The following is a 14,179-nucleotide window of genomic DNA, read 5'->3' on the forward strand; positions in this document are numbered from 1 at the left end:
AGTGAAATGATGAATGTATTTAATACTACAAAATTGTTAGAAAGAACATGTACTGACAGAGCGGTACCTATACTGTTATTCGAATATCTAACGTATGTTCAAGTAAATACAGTCTAGTTTCATATCTATCTGCACTTATTCTAATATTCACTCCTTTTCTAGCCATATTATCTTCAAAACAGTCCATTCATTTCCAAATTACAACACTTTTGTGTGTTTTCTATCACTTTGTTAATGTTGACACCCAACAGACAACAAAAAATTTGACAGTTCACTCTAGGATCAGGTCAATTCGATCGACTCGACATGGTCACAATTTCAATTTTGACTTGAACCAAATAGAACTGAATATAAAATACTAGCAAAAAATATTAATTTAAATTTCTAGCACGTAATTACTGCTATGAGAAATTGTTAAAACTTTCTTCAGGTTAATTAATGTAACTTGAAATTTCGTCAAAGCAAAAAACTAAAGTATCCCCGTCGCTATTTGATCAGCTTGTACTTTAAATAAAAAGTGATCTAATGGGCGACATAACAATGTTAAATAGAAATTAATTATATTTAACAAAAATAAATGGCATGCGGTACATATACATACATAAATATATATTAGGTATTATTGAAATATCGCTATAGTATCAAATAATGACTTAAAACTACAGCACATTTGTTATTGATATTACAATAAACGATTACTTAAAGTTAATGATAAACGTATATTAAAAGTGATATTGCATTACATGAATTCTACAACTGACACATATTTCAATTAATATCTTCAAAAATTTTGTAATAATTTTTTATACTTCGGAATAGTGATTATTTTAAAACTACATTTATGAAACGCTGAAATATTCATGCAATGAAATTCGTAATAATAATTAAAGACATTTATTTAGCATTACATCACTATCAATTGAGTTTACAATAAATTACTACACTAATGCCGGCCTGGGTAATCCAGCGGAACCTTACTTTCCATGATTGCAGGTTCAATTCTTCGAATGTTTAATACCCATATTAGTAGTGTTGGGTACTTTAGGACTATATGTCGTTGATGTATATGAATTATCCTAGGTTATTTTTATTATTACTATAATTTTGGATTTTGACAGTTAAGTTCGATTTGGACATTTTTATAGTAGTTAAAAACGTAACCAGTATCACGTCTTTTTAATGTTACGTAGGCAACAACCAACGGAGATTGAAAGGTTTAAGAATATACATTTACCATACACTATTACTATATACTATTACATGAGTAAAATTTCAGTTCACATTAATAGTATTTTTTAAATAGTCAGTCAAATTATGAAAATCTATTATTTTTGAAATTTAACTTTGTTACAGGGACAGAGATTACTTCGTACTGTATTGTTTAATAATGTATTTATACCACCTTTCTGAAAGAGTGTTATTATAAATTTAATACATTTAATATAAGTAATTATACTAACATATCGGGTCCCTATTAAATAGTAAATACCTACATAAATTATAGTGACACCTAATATATTTAAACTACTGTTTGTGCCTACCGGTCGCGAAACCGGCAAAACATCGTACCTATAAGAAAACCGATCTCATAAGTCATTTGTAAAAATCAGAGCGTGAATGTTTGCGAGATTTTTAAATTATATTTCACTTATTGTAACCACAGTTTACATTACCCTATAATACCACAGCCTAAAAATTGTGATTATTTATTTAAGTTAAAAAACATTGTCTTGATTTCAAATATTTCTATTTGTAATTATCTCCTAAAAGGATTTCAAGAAAAAACTCAACTGAAGGACTCGTGTATTATACTCGTGTATTATACCAAGAAGATTACACTGACGAGAGAGAAGCTCTTATATTTAATAATTAATTTAGTTTAGTAGTCATGAAAGGATTATTTAAATAGTAAAGACCTGTAACATCACCTAAACAAATAATTTTCGTTTAATTTATTATGTAGATCTGCCCAGACTAAAAATAAAGAAGTGATAAGTTCATATAAATTAAATTATTTCCAATTTCGTTCATGCGCGTTCCGCACTCAGTTTCGATGAACTAACCACGTTTAAGCGATAGCTAAAGGAGGTAGTCTAATAGCCCCAAATGTAACCTATCGGATCAACCTTTATACGGTACCTCGCCAACATAGCGCTAGCTCAAGCGGTTCACTATTCCATCATCATTTAAAAAACGCATTTAAGCTTCATTGACGCAGTCTAGTATCATCCATTCAACTGCATAATTGTAAAACTGTGGTATACATTGAAAAACCTATGTAGTCCTTAAAATTAATATTAAAAAAATGTAAACACCTATGTAATTTTGGCCGATACACAAACACTAGCACTTCACTCGAGTTCGTCCTGTTGCATTGTGGTTCTCGTAAACAAGTTCATGGTGAGCGCACTTAGAAATAGTGGTATAGACCGGTGATGCTGTAGATGGAGTTCCACCAACTCGGACAGCGTTTCCGCATAGTCAGTTTGCACCATTTCTATACCATCCTCACACAGAGTGAATGTTAAATACTCTTCCGCAGATTCTGCGTACATGTTTGAAATTCTGAAAAAGATTTTATTACATTAATTGTTGATTTCTTCATGAATAAAGTAAATCAGACCTATTTCAGTAATTTTTAAACCTCCCCTACCCGGTCAATTTTAATAATAAGAATTTATTTAAATGAATTTATTTAATTATATGGTTTAATCCTAAAATTTAATTTGAATAACAAAAATTAAAGATCCATTCTAAGATGGTGAGACTCCTATTGTTTAGGACTTTTCACACGAACTTTATGACTACTATGGGACACAGTCACCTAGATACATCAAAATAATAATTGCATTTAATAATGCCTAGTAAGACAAATTCAATATTGTCTACTAAGCACTGCTGTGTCTAAACTGTGTCACCCCACTTTACATTTTCCTATTGTAATTTAGTATATAAGATCAATATTTCTATGTACATATTGTCAGTTTATTATCATCTATAATATACATCGTCTCGACCAACAACATAGTATCACTCACCCGCAACAACTACCCTGTACCGCCCTCCCTATAACGTAATTTATGGATAGCCCCTTACTAATATATTTTTCATTTTCAAGAAAGACGTTTTGTAAAGTTATCTGTTTGGTTACCTCTATACACGATGTTACCTGTTACCAAACCGCGTGCTTAAGCTGTGTTTCGATATAAAAGTTTAGATACGGCAATGAACACAATTAAACTTTATGGAGGCATGACACTAGCCTCAGGGCAACTTATAAGTAGTATAGCGTAACAAATTCATATCAGCTGCATTCATAGAGCTGTTATCTATTAGCGTGCGTAGTAAAAAGAAAGCTAATTCCTTCACCTACAACGAGAGATCCATGCGTAATAGTGGGAACATAATGATAATGATAAAGTTTGTTATTCTTACCTATAATTGTTATGCCCAGTCCTATCAATTTTATAACCTAATAACATATAGACAACATCTTTGTATTCTTGGGCGCACGATGTGTATTCTTCTTTCATTCTGTAAGAGAAAATTATAGCATATATTTATAACACTAATGGCGTTTCATTCAAGCACAGGGCTATCATTATAATCTGTATATTCGTATATTCTAAAATCTATATATGCTTTGGAGACATTATACATAGGTACTACATTAGGTTAATCTCCAAGGGCATGCGTGAGACCATTCCATAATCTTCAATTACAAATAAAGTTATTAACATTATAAACATTATTGGAACCGAATCAAATACAAAATTATAGTATTGTAAATGTGAAAAATCAAACAGAAAATACAAATGGCATGCTATATGAATATGAATAGTCAGTACGCTATATAACCTCGCATGGCTGTACGAAAATAACGGCTTAAAGTGTTATTGCTTGTCGAATGATGAATTGAGGTTTCGGACACCCATCGTCCCCTCCAATCTCTTTCATAATTGCTTTAACTCCCTATCCCTTCTTCCTTTCAAAGCCGACGACTCACCCCTAATTTCCCTGATGTTATGGATACTTTAATCGTTTACCATCAGGTGTGCCACAATTACTTTTGTCCATATGCTATATAAAACAAACTGTCACCTTTTTAATTTAATACGGCTATTTTCAAGTTGTTGTCGCAACTGCTGCATTTCCTCCGGACACGCGACGCTCCCACCCTCTCGCAATGCTGCGGTCAGTCTTTTTATCTGTTTGTTAAATGTTACACATCATAAAAAAATTCATTTTGTATAAATATTCCGGTCAACAATATCAATCAATATCTCAACATTGGCATAGAAACTGTTATTTACATGTAAAATACATTTTTGGTGTATTATATTTATACATTAAAGGTATATAGGTATATTTTTCTTTTTTTCTCTCCATAACAACACTATGAAAACGAATTCTTTATTAAACATAAAGAATTCGACAGACAGACTCCTTACGACGTTAACTCTCTATTGTGTTTATCATAAATTGAAAATGTACACACAATATTTAAATTCAAACATAATGTAAATTGTCCTTTTTTTTGAATAAATACTTTTATAGAGCATCGTGACATCATCATCATAATCGTAAGCCCGGTAGTGGCTTACGTCGAAAGATCGTGACCAAATATTTGACCAAAAATCAAGTATTACGTTCACCACAATGTAAACATTTGATAATGACGGTAGCTATTGCATCCACGATACTGGACCAATGTTAACACACAATTTCAGTAGATTATATGGCCCTATCAAGCAACGTATATTATAAATGGCACCTGATAGTCCTGAAGACATAGATCATTATTATAAATTTTAAACTTACCTCCTCTTGCGCTGCTTCTAAGTCGGTTTGAATTTGTTTCTGCGCAGCTGCAGCTGGATTGTCCGTTAGATGAAGCACCTAGTTTAAAACACATTACTGAATTAGAACAAATATAATAATTATAACCTTGGACAATTCACACAGCGCTATATAGTTCCAAGCTAAGTCAGCTTGTGTTATAGGTGTTGGACAACTGATAGTATTTGTTTTTTGTAAATACATACATAGAAAACATCCACACTAAAACAAGCAATCATACTCTGAATGATTATGGTTGTTATGGTTATAAGTAATTGTTCACAATTATTTCTTAATAAAAAAAAGTTATTAGGAATACTTGTTAACCATTACTTAGGAGATGACTAATGCATAAATATGTTATGGGAATGGGCATCAAACCATGTTATATAAATTATACTTAGTATTTCACACACTTTCATAATTTCAAAAATAACATTTGGTAACACTGATTATTACCAATGAGCAAGTTCCAAACGGCTGGTGCCCAGATCCGTAAAAGCTATTAAAAATACCTTGGTGTTGTCGTTGGGCGGGTGCGCGTGCAACCGCTCGAGGTGCGCGTGCAGTACGTCACGCTGCGCGTGCAGCTTCTGTACGTCACGCCGCAACGACTCTGCTTCTTCGCGCCATTTGTTCACTTCTGCACGGAGACTCTCCACCTCTGCAGAACAAAGTGTATGTTAGTGATTATTAATAATTGTTCTGTGATTATTGGTATCGTCAATAAGCGTTGTGGAGGTGCTTCAATAATACAACCTTTTAATACTAAACTTATTTTGATTTATTTTGGTATATAGATTGTGACTCGCTGGTCTAGCGGTCTATTTTCTATGTATATTATTTATCTATTTACAAAAAATATATCTAAACATTTAAGTCAGTTGTCTAGTACCCATAACACAAGCTCTGATTACTTGATACTAGCATTGTGAGAATTGTCCTGGGGTATTATTACTATATCATGAATATCTCGGTCTCGGATCTACAAGCAAATGCGACGCATGTGGGAAATAGAGTTCAAAATAGGTACAGTATAACAGTAAGCCAGCAGGGTACGTACGCTTGGTGTGCGCAGTCTGGTCGAGCGAGGCGAGCAGGTCGCGGTAGGACTGCAACGACTTCTCCAGCTGTTCGATGCGAGCCGCCGCCAGCGCCGCGCCCCCCACCCCGCCTTCCCCAGACAACGTCACCGTCAACTCCTTCTCATAGCAGTCCAGCTGTTGCCTGCAAGTACCCGGACACACGATTAATACAAACTGCATTAACTCAATATTACAAATTTTGAAATATCAACTTTAAGATTAAAGTCTTAGAAGCGATTTTACGATGTTTGTAATATTTTAGTTAATACGGTTTATGATTAAAGCATATGGACTACACAAAAATCACTATTATATAAACAATAGCCTTACTATCGACTCCTCATAACAATTCAGCAGCTGTATGCTATTTCAACCCACATATAGTTACAAACACAAAAATAAAGGTATATTTAGTTTGTAATAAAATATACAATTAAAAACATTCTGACCCACGTTACATCCACAGATAGTGATTACGAATTTGCCCACCATAAAAAAATTACTTTCAATTTAAAAATATAAACTCTCTGGTGACAGAAACAGTTGTTCATAAATCAATCAATGAGATCGCGGTGACCTTGCCTCTTGAACATGTCAGGTTTTGCGTTCACTGCATTTCGACATTTAACAATTTCTAACTATAATAACTATTCCTTCTGGTCACAGCAAAAAATGTAAATTATTAATTATGTACAATAGCAGCAGGGGTCCAGAGAAATTGCATACCTATAGCTGTCTCTTTCTCTAGTGACGAGCAGCAATCTTTTCTGTAACCTGTGTATGAGACTCTCCTGGTTCTTGCGTACCGTTTGAAGATCGTTCAATTTTGTTGCAGTCTTGTCGCGCTCGTATTTAGCTGTCGCCACTTCCTATAGATCAGAACAAAATCTTGATGATGCTGCATCCTCATTAGTTCAAAGAAAGAATTTAATATGTAATCATACATACATAAACGCATACATAAGAATTCATATTTCTTTGCTGCTTTATAATTTTAATTGTAAAGCAGCTAGTGAACTAACAATCTTGTTTGTTTTCAGTCGACAAAAAGGACGAAGTTCTCAATATCTACGGCATTTTCTTAATGTATCTGATTTAAGAGTCATTATATATTATACATATATCAACAAGTCTATTAATCTTTACTTTCTCTAATTATAGCTTTGGTCCATAGTCATGCTGTCGTGACACCTGAGGGACTGTCAAATTATTTGCCATTTCAATTGCATAAAAAAAAACAAATACCTCAGTGAGTTGAGCTAATTGTGACTGAGCTTGCGAGCAGCCAGCAGTAGCTGTGAGTTGGTTGGTAAGAGCAGATTCAAGTGCGGATGAGAGGGCACGAGCGTTCTCCACGCCGTGGTTACGGGCTGCTGTCTTCCACTCTTCTAATGATGTTTCCAAAGCCGCAATTTTAACCTGATAGACCAAATCAAAGAGGTTACAACACAAAAAATAACAAAAAAATATAATTAGACCTATAATTCATTTCATAAATGTGTGTAGTTAAAACTAAATATTTTGAATAATATAACTATATTAATTTAATTTACAAATTCAAACATATTATAAAATGCTTGATAATCCACAACTATTTCTATACACAAGCACCTAATAATTATATGTAAGTGTTTATGCAACCAAGCTGTGCCAAAAAATCTTTATCAAATCTAGCACCTAAAGCAACAAACCTTAGCTTCATGTAGTTTCTGTTGCACTGGTTGTAATGCCTCCACTTTTGTAGTGAGCACATGGACTTGTTCCTCTAATAGCAATTTGTTGCACACAGCATCTCTAAGTGATCTCTCATTAGCCCGAAGACGTGTCACTTCCTTCTCTAATTCCGCCATATTGCTGAGGCGTTTTTGTGCGGTCTATAAATGATTTGAAACATGACGTCATTTAAATATAAGAAAAAAGAGCCAGATATAGAAAGAAAAAATAATAGTTTATTAACTAACAACGTAGCAGAGGCATAAAATATACATAATTTGTACATATTATTTCAAATTGAATGTTTTTAGATGTAAAAAAAGAGAGAGAGAAAGTTAAAAAATAGAAAAACAGAATATTTTAATTGTTTATTATTATGTATTACTACAATAACAAGTTACTTTTAATCTAATCTAAAGATATATATATTATCAACTTATTTAGGTTAAGTTTATTTTGTGTACATCATACCATACTATCTCTTAACCAAACAACAAAATCTCATGGATACTATGCCGTGTTAGTTGAAATTTATATTATAAATATTTACAACTAACCCAAACTTCCTATATGATGATTAAAGAAACAAGCAGCAATTTAACAAATAGGGGAGGATTGTTTAATAACACTTACCTTTGATTGCTGTTGCCAATCTTTATATGAGTCTTTCTCATACTCTAGTTCTTTCAACTTATTTGTGACCTGTTGTAGCTCAAAAGTCTGTTTTTCAAGTTGCGTTCTCAGTGATGTACATTGTTCAGCTCTGTTGGTTTGTCTTGTAACCTCTTTTTTAAGTATCTCTACTTCTGACTGTGCACCCTCTAGTGCCTGTATTAAAACATTAACTTGTTTTAGTCATTGTTACTTGTAATTTCAGTAACCGAGTAAAAAGTGCATGAAGCAATTCAGGAAGTAAATACACAAAATATTAGTAGGTATCATGAAATTATAAATAGAATAATAAATATTCATTGTATCTAAATATATTTAAATGAAAATATTGGACTTAGCAAATAAAAGTTTTATATACAATATCTATTATTTCTACTGGGTATAATTTGACAATCATTTATTAAAATTAGTGAAGCGTTTACAAATAAAATAGATACCAGAATATTTAAGGGACCAAAAACAAATGGTCATTATAAACAGTCTATGTGATTCCATTTAGATGTAATAACCAATCTGCTATAACCAACATCTTAATATCTGGCATCTACTGTACATAAATAGATAGTAAATTGATCCACATGACATTTTTGTTCTAGATTTTAAAAAACTAAATATTTACTAAAATTAAATATAATATATATTTAATTGAAGTTTTTTGAAATCTAGTACTAATATTACTACTACTAGTACTATATTACTAATAATCTACTAATTAATACAATTCACTTACTTGTAACAGCTCATCCATATCTTTCTTCATCTCCGAGAGCTGATCTTTACTGCTAACATTTGCCTCCAATAGTTTATTTTTTAAATCTGCAATTTGTTTCAATAGCTCTCCTTTATCTCTATCCCAATTTGCTTTCATTTCTCTATGTTCTTTTGAGGCCTAGAATACAATGTTTTATTACTTATTTATTTACAGGAATCTATTTAGGTTTCATACACTTTGTTGTCAACACAGGCAGTGTTAGTAGATTGAGAATTTTAACCATGGATGAAACAAATTTGTTTTAACAAATTCAAGTTGATAGGTAGATTTTAGAAGTAGATTTTAACACAATCATGTTTGCCTAAAATACAAGAACACAATCTAAAATAAATAAGACATATGAAAATGAAAATCAACAGCCCACAAATTTTAATCTGGGTATTCATACGAAATTTTTAAAAAATGTCACATATATAAATAGGCTAAATATCCAACATACATACTTATATATACTCATCTGGCAACACAGACCTCAAGTAACTACTTATATTTGTATTGTTTTTTATACAATACAATAATATTGTAAATTGGGCTCTCATCTTACAGTTGACTATCTTACTGATCTATATGGTTATATAATATTTTGCAGACAAATAAAATCTCTCATTTTCACGGAAATGTCACATATATAAATAGGCTAAATATCCAACATACATACTTATATATGTATACTAATCTGGCATCACAGACCTCAAGTAACTACTTATATTTGTATTGTTTTTTATACAATACAATAATATTGTAAATTGGGCTCTTATTTTACAGTTGACTATCTTACTGATCTATATGGTTATATAATATTTTGCAGACAAATAAGATCTCTCATTTTCACAGGACGAACCTATTTAAAAATAACTAAAATAACTAAAACTAAATAATCAGAGTTACGCTAATCACAAATAATAATATTCATAAACCATGAGGAACTTGACATAAAGATACTTATCAAAACATAATGTAAATGCTCAGCACATAAAACTACAGTACTCACTTCACTAAATTCATCTTTAAGTTCTTGTTCCCTGCGTCTTATGATTTGTAGCCGCTCTTCCATATCAGCTATAGCACGCTCATCCCTTTTTTGCTGTTCTATAAGAGACACTTTTTCCTCTTCAAACAAGATCTGCATTTCCTTGCGAATAGTATGTTGGTGGTTCACACGAGCCTCAAGCCTTGTGATCTAATAAAACAATATGCTAATAAAATAAGTAATCTTAAAATTTAATTACTGATTTATATATAAGATTATTCTTTAGATGATATAAAATGGCACAGAATATAAGAGTGTGAGATCTGAAGCCTGCCTGAATTTTACACAAATGAAGTTTGATATTTCTACCTGAGCTTTAGCTGCTATTAAATCAATCTTCATCTTCTTCGCTTCCCATGGAGATGGGGGAACGGATACTGTGTTAGATGAGGCTTCGGTACGTATCCTTTTATCTGGTGTAGTAACTTCCCCCGCTCCAATACTTGACTTTCTTTTACCCAAAGAAAGAAGGTTAGATAGACCTAGGAAAATTTTCATTATAAAGGTTTTATATAAAATATAATTTTCCAGAAACTATTGCACAAATAGGATGGTATGTAAAATGGGTACCTTCTTTTATAGATTGATTGGTATCGGAGAAATTCAATTTTGAAGACGCCGACAGTTTTTCCTTTGGCGGGTCAGTATTTATAACCCTCCTAAACGGTTCCAGCACATCATTGAAAAGTGACATGTCACCTTCTTTAGCCATTATTGCAAAATTAACTTCCTATAGGTTAGTTCTTGTACATTTTCTACAAAACTTTAATAAACTACAAATACAAAAACATTACCAGATATTGCAAGAAAGCATGAATGAACTGCGTCAAAAAGAGAATGAAAATTGATTTGATTGAAGATTGAAGTGAACTGCGAATTGACGAGATTTCTACCTCTATGGTTCCGATCACTATAGAAAGTTCCTCAGACAGAGAATTACAAAGTTTCTGTCACTCTGACTTGGTCTGTGTCTGTGGAAGTCAGTTGAACTCAGTTGCACAGAATCACAAATATAAAATATCTGTATGTAAATTGATGTAAATATTATTATCCAGCGGTGCCTCAATTTATAAATATTATATTGTATATATATTTCATGTGTAACTAAAAAATATTGTTTTTAATAATTTAATTGTTGTGCTTTATTATATATATTTATAATTTAAATAATTAGAATGGAATCTGATCAAGCTCATTATTTTGAAAGTTATGAAGATTTGGAGGTTAGTTTTTGTAAATTACTTAAATATAATAACTGTACATATAATACGAAATATACAAACACTGCTATAAATCTGCTCGCTCTCGCCTACTTCTGCCACCAAGCAGTTTGCATTATAAGCTCTAGCATTTAAAGATAGTCATATACATGTCCGTGAAATTACACCATAATGACACCTGAGTTCTTTGGCAATGGGAATACATGAGTATTAGTGTTTATGTATATAGAAGATAGTTACTGTTTACTATCAGGAGACAGGTTATTTAATAAATAAATAAATTATGAATGTAAATTAAGCACGAATCATTTAGGCTAAGGTTGGTTATTTCAGTACCTAATTATCCCTGCCTACTTCATAAGACACATGGTAAAAATATTTATGTAATATTATTTTATCTTTACATTTCTAGATTCACAAATTAATGCTTGAAGATGAAACAAGAAACCAAGCATACAAAGATGCAATTATGAGTAATAAATCTTACCTAAAAGGCAAAACAGTAATGGATGTTGGATGTGGTACAGGAATTTTATCTATATTTTGTGCCCAAGCTGGCGCGAAGAAGGTTTATGCAGTTGAAGCCAGTAATATTGCAAAGTTAGCTAAAGAAATAGTCAAAGAAAATAATTATGAAGACATTATTGAAGTAAGTTTGAAAGTAATGCATTTTAATGTACACTCTATTAGTGGACTTATATGTCTAGATGTCGCCCAACTAGGAAAAGTAGCACCACATACTGGGTCTTACTGTGTTTTCAAACCATTTTAGAACCCATTGGAATATGGTCGACCACCTATGAGTAAGGTAGAGAATTATATATATGTTATTTCATTTAAAAATTAAATTATCTCATTAATTAATATATAGTTCTTCTGCAAGAAAAAGTAGTCTGAAGTAGTTCCATAATAAAATTGATCATAATCATGTTAATAGACTAAGTGTGAAATTTCATAAATTTACTTTCACATTCGTAATAATAATTAGGGCTCTAACATTATTGATTAGTATCCTAGTACTCCCATAGCTAATTTAAAAAAATGATACAATTGTGGCTGAATTTTGTAATAGTTATGAAAATACCTTTGATTTAAGCAGCTGTCTATAATGTATATTTAACATTCAGGTAATTCACAGCAAAGTAGAAGATGTCACTTTACCAAATAACATCAAAGTGGATGTGATAGTGTCTGAATGGATGGGATTTTACTTACTGCATGAGGGGATGCTGGATTCGGTGCTGGTAGCTAGAGATAAGTTCCTTAAGGATGATGGACAGATGTTCCCTGAAAGTGCTACTATTTATGTTGCACCATGTAGGTAAGAATCTCAATTACATAGTGGTACTAATGTCCACATAAAAAAATATCACCTAATTTTTTACTTAAATTGGCTTTAATGTAATTTAAGAACATGCACCACAGAGATTATACATACATACATAGTAATTTTGAAATGTTCTATTTTTTAGTGTATCATCTTTAAACCAGAAATGGGACAATTTACATGGGGTATCCATGTCTGTATTTGCTAAACATTTAAGAGAAAACAGATACAATAAACCGGAAATAATGACAATAGACACAAAGGATCTCCTTGCATGTGAAACACCACTGTGTTGGATCAACCTAAAAGAAGATGCAGTTTCAGATTTGGACTCATTCAGTTTACAGCATGTTGCAGGTAAATCAAGTTATTATGTACAACACATAGATGATAGGTGTATGTTCTCAATTACAAGAATGTATACCACAGATATTCAATGTAACTTTATACAGAGATTTCATAATTATTAAGTGTATTAACCATTAACAACATTTTCTGTCAAAATATATATATTTTTTTTATCAAATTCATAATAATAAAACATTATAGTAATATTGTAGGTTTAAATTTTTCTGAATAAAAAATTTAAACTATACAGGAATATATGTATATTTCACAATCTAATTTCAGACAATATTTTCAGCTATAAAAAAAACTGGATTATATCAAGGATTGTGTGTGTGGTTTGAATGTACATTTCCTAGTTTATCTAATGATGATAAAGCTACCCAAGTGCAGTTACACACTAGCCCAGATAGTTTGCCAACACATTGGAAACAAACTATCATAGTCCTACCTCTTGAACAAGAGGTTGAAGAAGGGGAGCCAATAGCATTTCAGGTCGATATAACAAGAGATCAAGTTAACAAAAGACGGTAAACATTATATCATACATAGATATACATTAAAAATAAAATTTAAATTATGAAAACACTACTTCAAACTTTAGTCGCCTAATACATTTACATATTCGTAGCCAAGTACACTATGTAAAAAAAGCTAGACTTTGTACAATATCATCTGCATACATGGATAGTCTTGCCTATTTCACCAAGCAGCTCGGTTTGTAAGTTATTTTGGTTGAAAGGTAACCTTTGGCTGAAATCACAGACTATAGATATATACATATATATTACATAAAAAAACACCGGCTAAGGGTTTGCCTACTTTAAAGTATTGGTGCGATTAAAGTACTTTTGTAAATGCATTTAAAAACAATATAGTATTTATATTATAAAAATATATACTTTTTGCGCATCAAAATTCAGCCGGCTTCTTTTGGATCTAACATAAATTTTATAATTTTTCAGATACAATTTGGAGGTGACACTACTTGATCCAGATTTAGTTGAACACCCTCTCCCATGTTCTTGTCACATGACTAAATGCATATTGACTAAGGCAGTTATGCAGCAACATGCCGAGAAAACAATCTTAGAAGCAAACACTAATGGTCATGGTGATAATGGCATATTAGAGGAAGATATAATTGATGATGATTCATCATTATCATCATCCTGA

The 14,179-nt window shown here is 31.7% G+C and overlaps 2 protein-coding genes across 2 annotated transcripts; one reads left to right on the plus strand and one right to left on the minus strand.

The window, feature by feature from the left end:
• Positions 1-1,814: 1,814 nt before the first annotated feature.
• On the minus strand, positions 1,815-10,988 carry LOC131853750 (mitotic spindle assembly checkpoint protein MAD1). Its single transcript, XM_059204776.1, has 14 exons — positions 10,682-10,988; positions 10,421-10,593; positions 10,073-10,261; positions 9,040-9,198; positions 8,271-8,465; positions 7,616-7,798; positions 7,170-7,343; positions 6,651-6,793; positions 5,903-6,066; positions 5,355-5,503; positions 4,822-4,899; positions 4,102-4,208; positions 3,436-3,534; positions 1,815-2,565 (listed from the first exon to the last, which is right to left on the minus strand). The coding sequence occupies exons 1-14, from the start codon at positions 10,821-10,823 to the stop codon at positions 2,352-2,354; spliced, it is 2,169 nt and encodes a 722-aa protein (XP_059060759.1). The 5' UTR covers positions 10,824-10,988; the 3' UTR covers positions 1,815-2,351.
• Positions 10,989-11,165: 177 nt separating this feature from the next.
• On the plus strand, positions 11,166-14,179 carry LOC131853807 (uncharacterized). The gene is made up of 6 exons (XM_059204851.1): positions 11,166-11,334; positions 11,744-11,980; positions 12,459-12,652; positions 12,804-13,015; positions 13,302-13,533; positions 13,969-14,179. Exons 1-6 carry the CDS (start codon positions 11,287-11,289, stop codon positions 14,177-14,179), a joined length of 1,134 nt encoding a protein of 377 aa, XP_059060834.1. The 5' UTR covers positions 11,166-11,286.

Source organism: Achroia grisella, unplaced genomic scaffold (genome assembly GCF_030625045.1).
Source record: "Achroia grisella isolate CSIRO2021 unplaced genomic scaffold, CSIRO_AGI_Agris_v1 utg906, whole genome shotgun sequence".
Lineage (NCBI taxonomy): Eukaryota > Metazoa > Arthropoda > Insecta > Lepidoptera > Pyralidae > Achroia > Achroia grisella.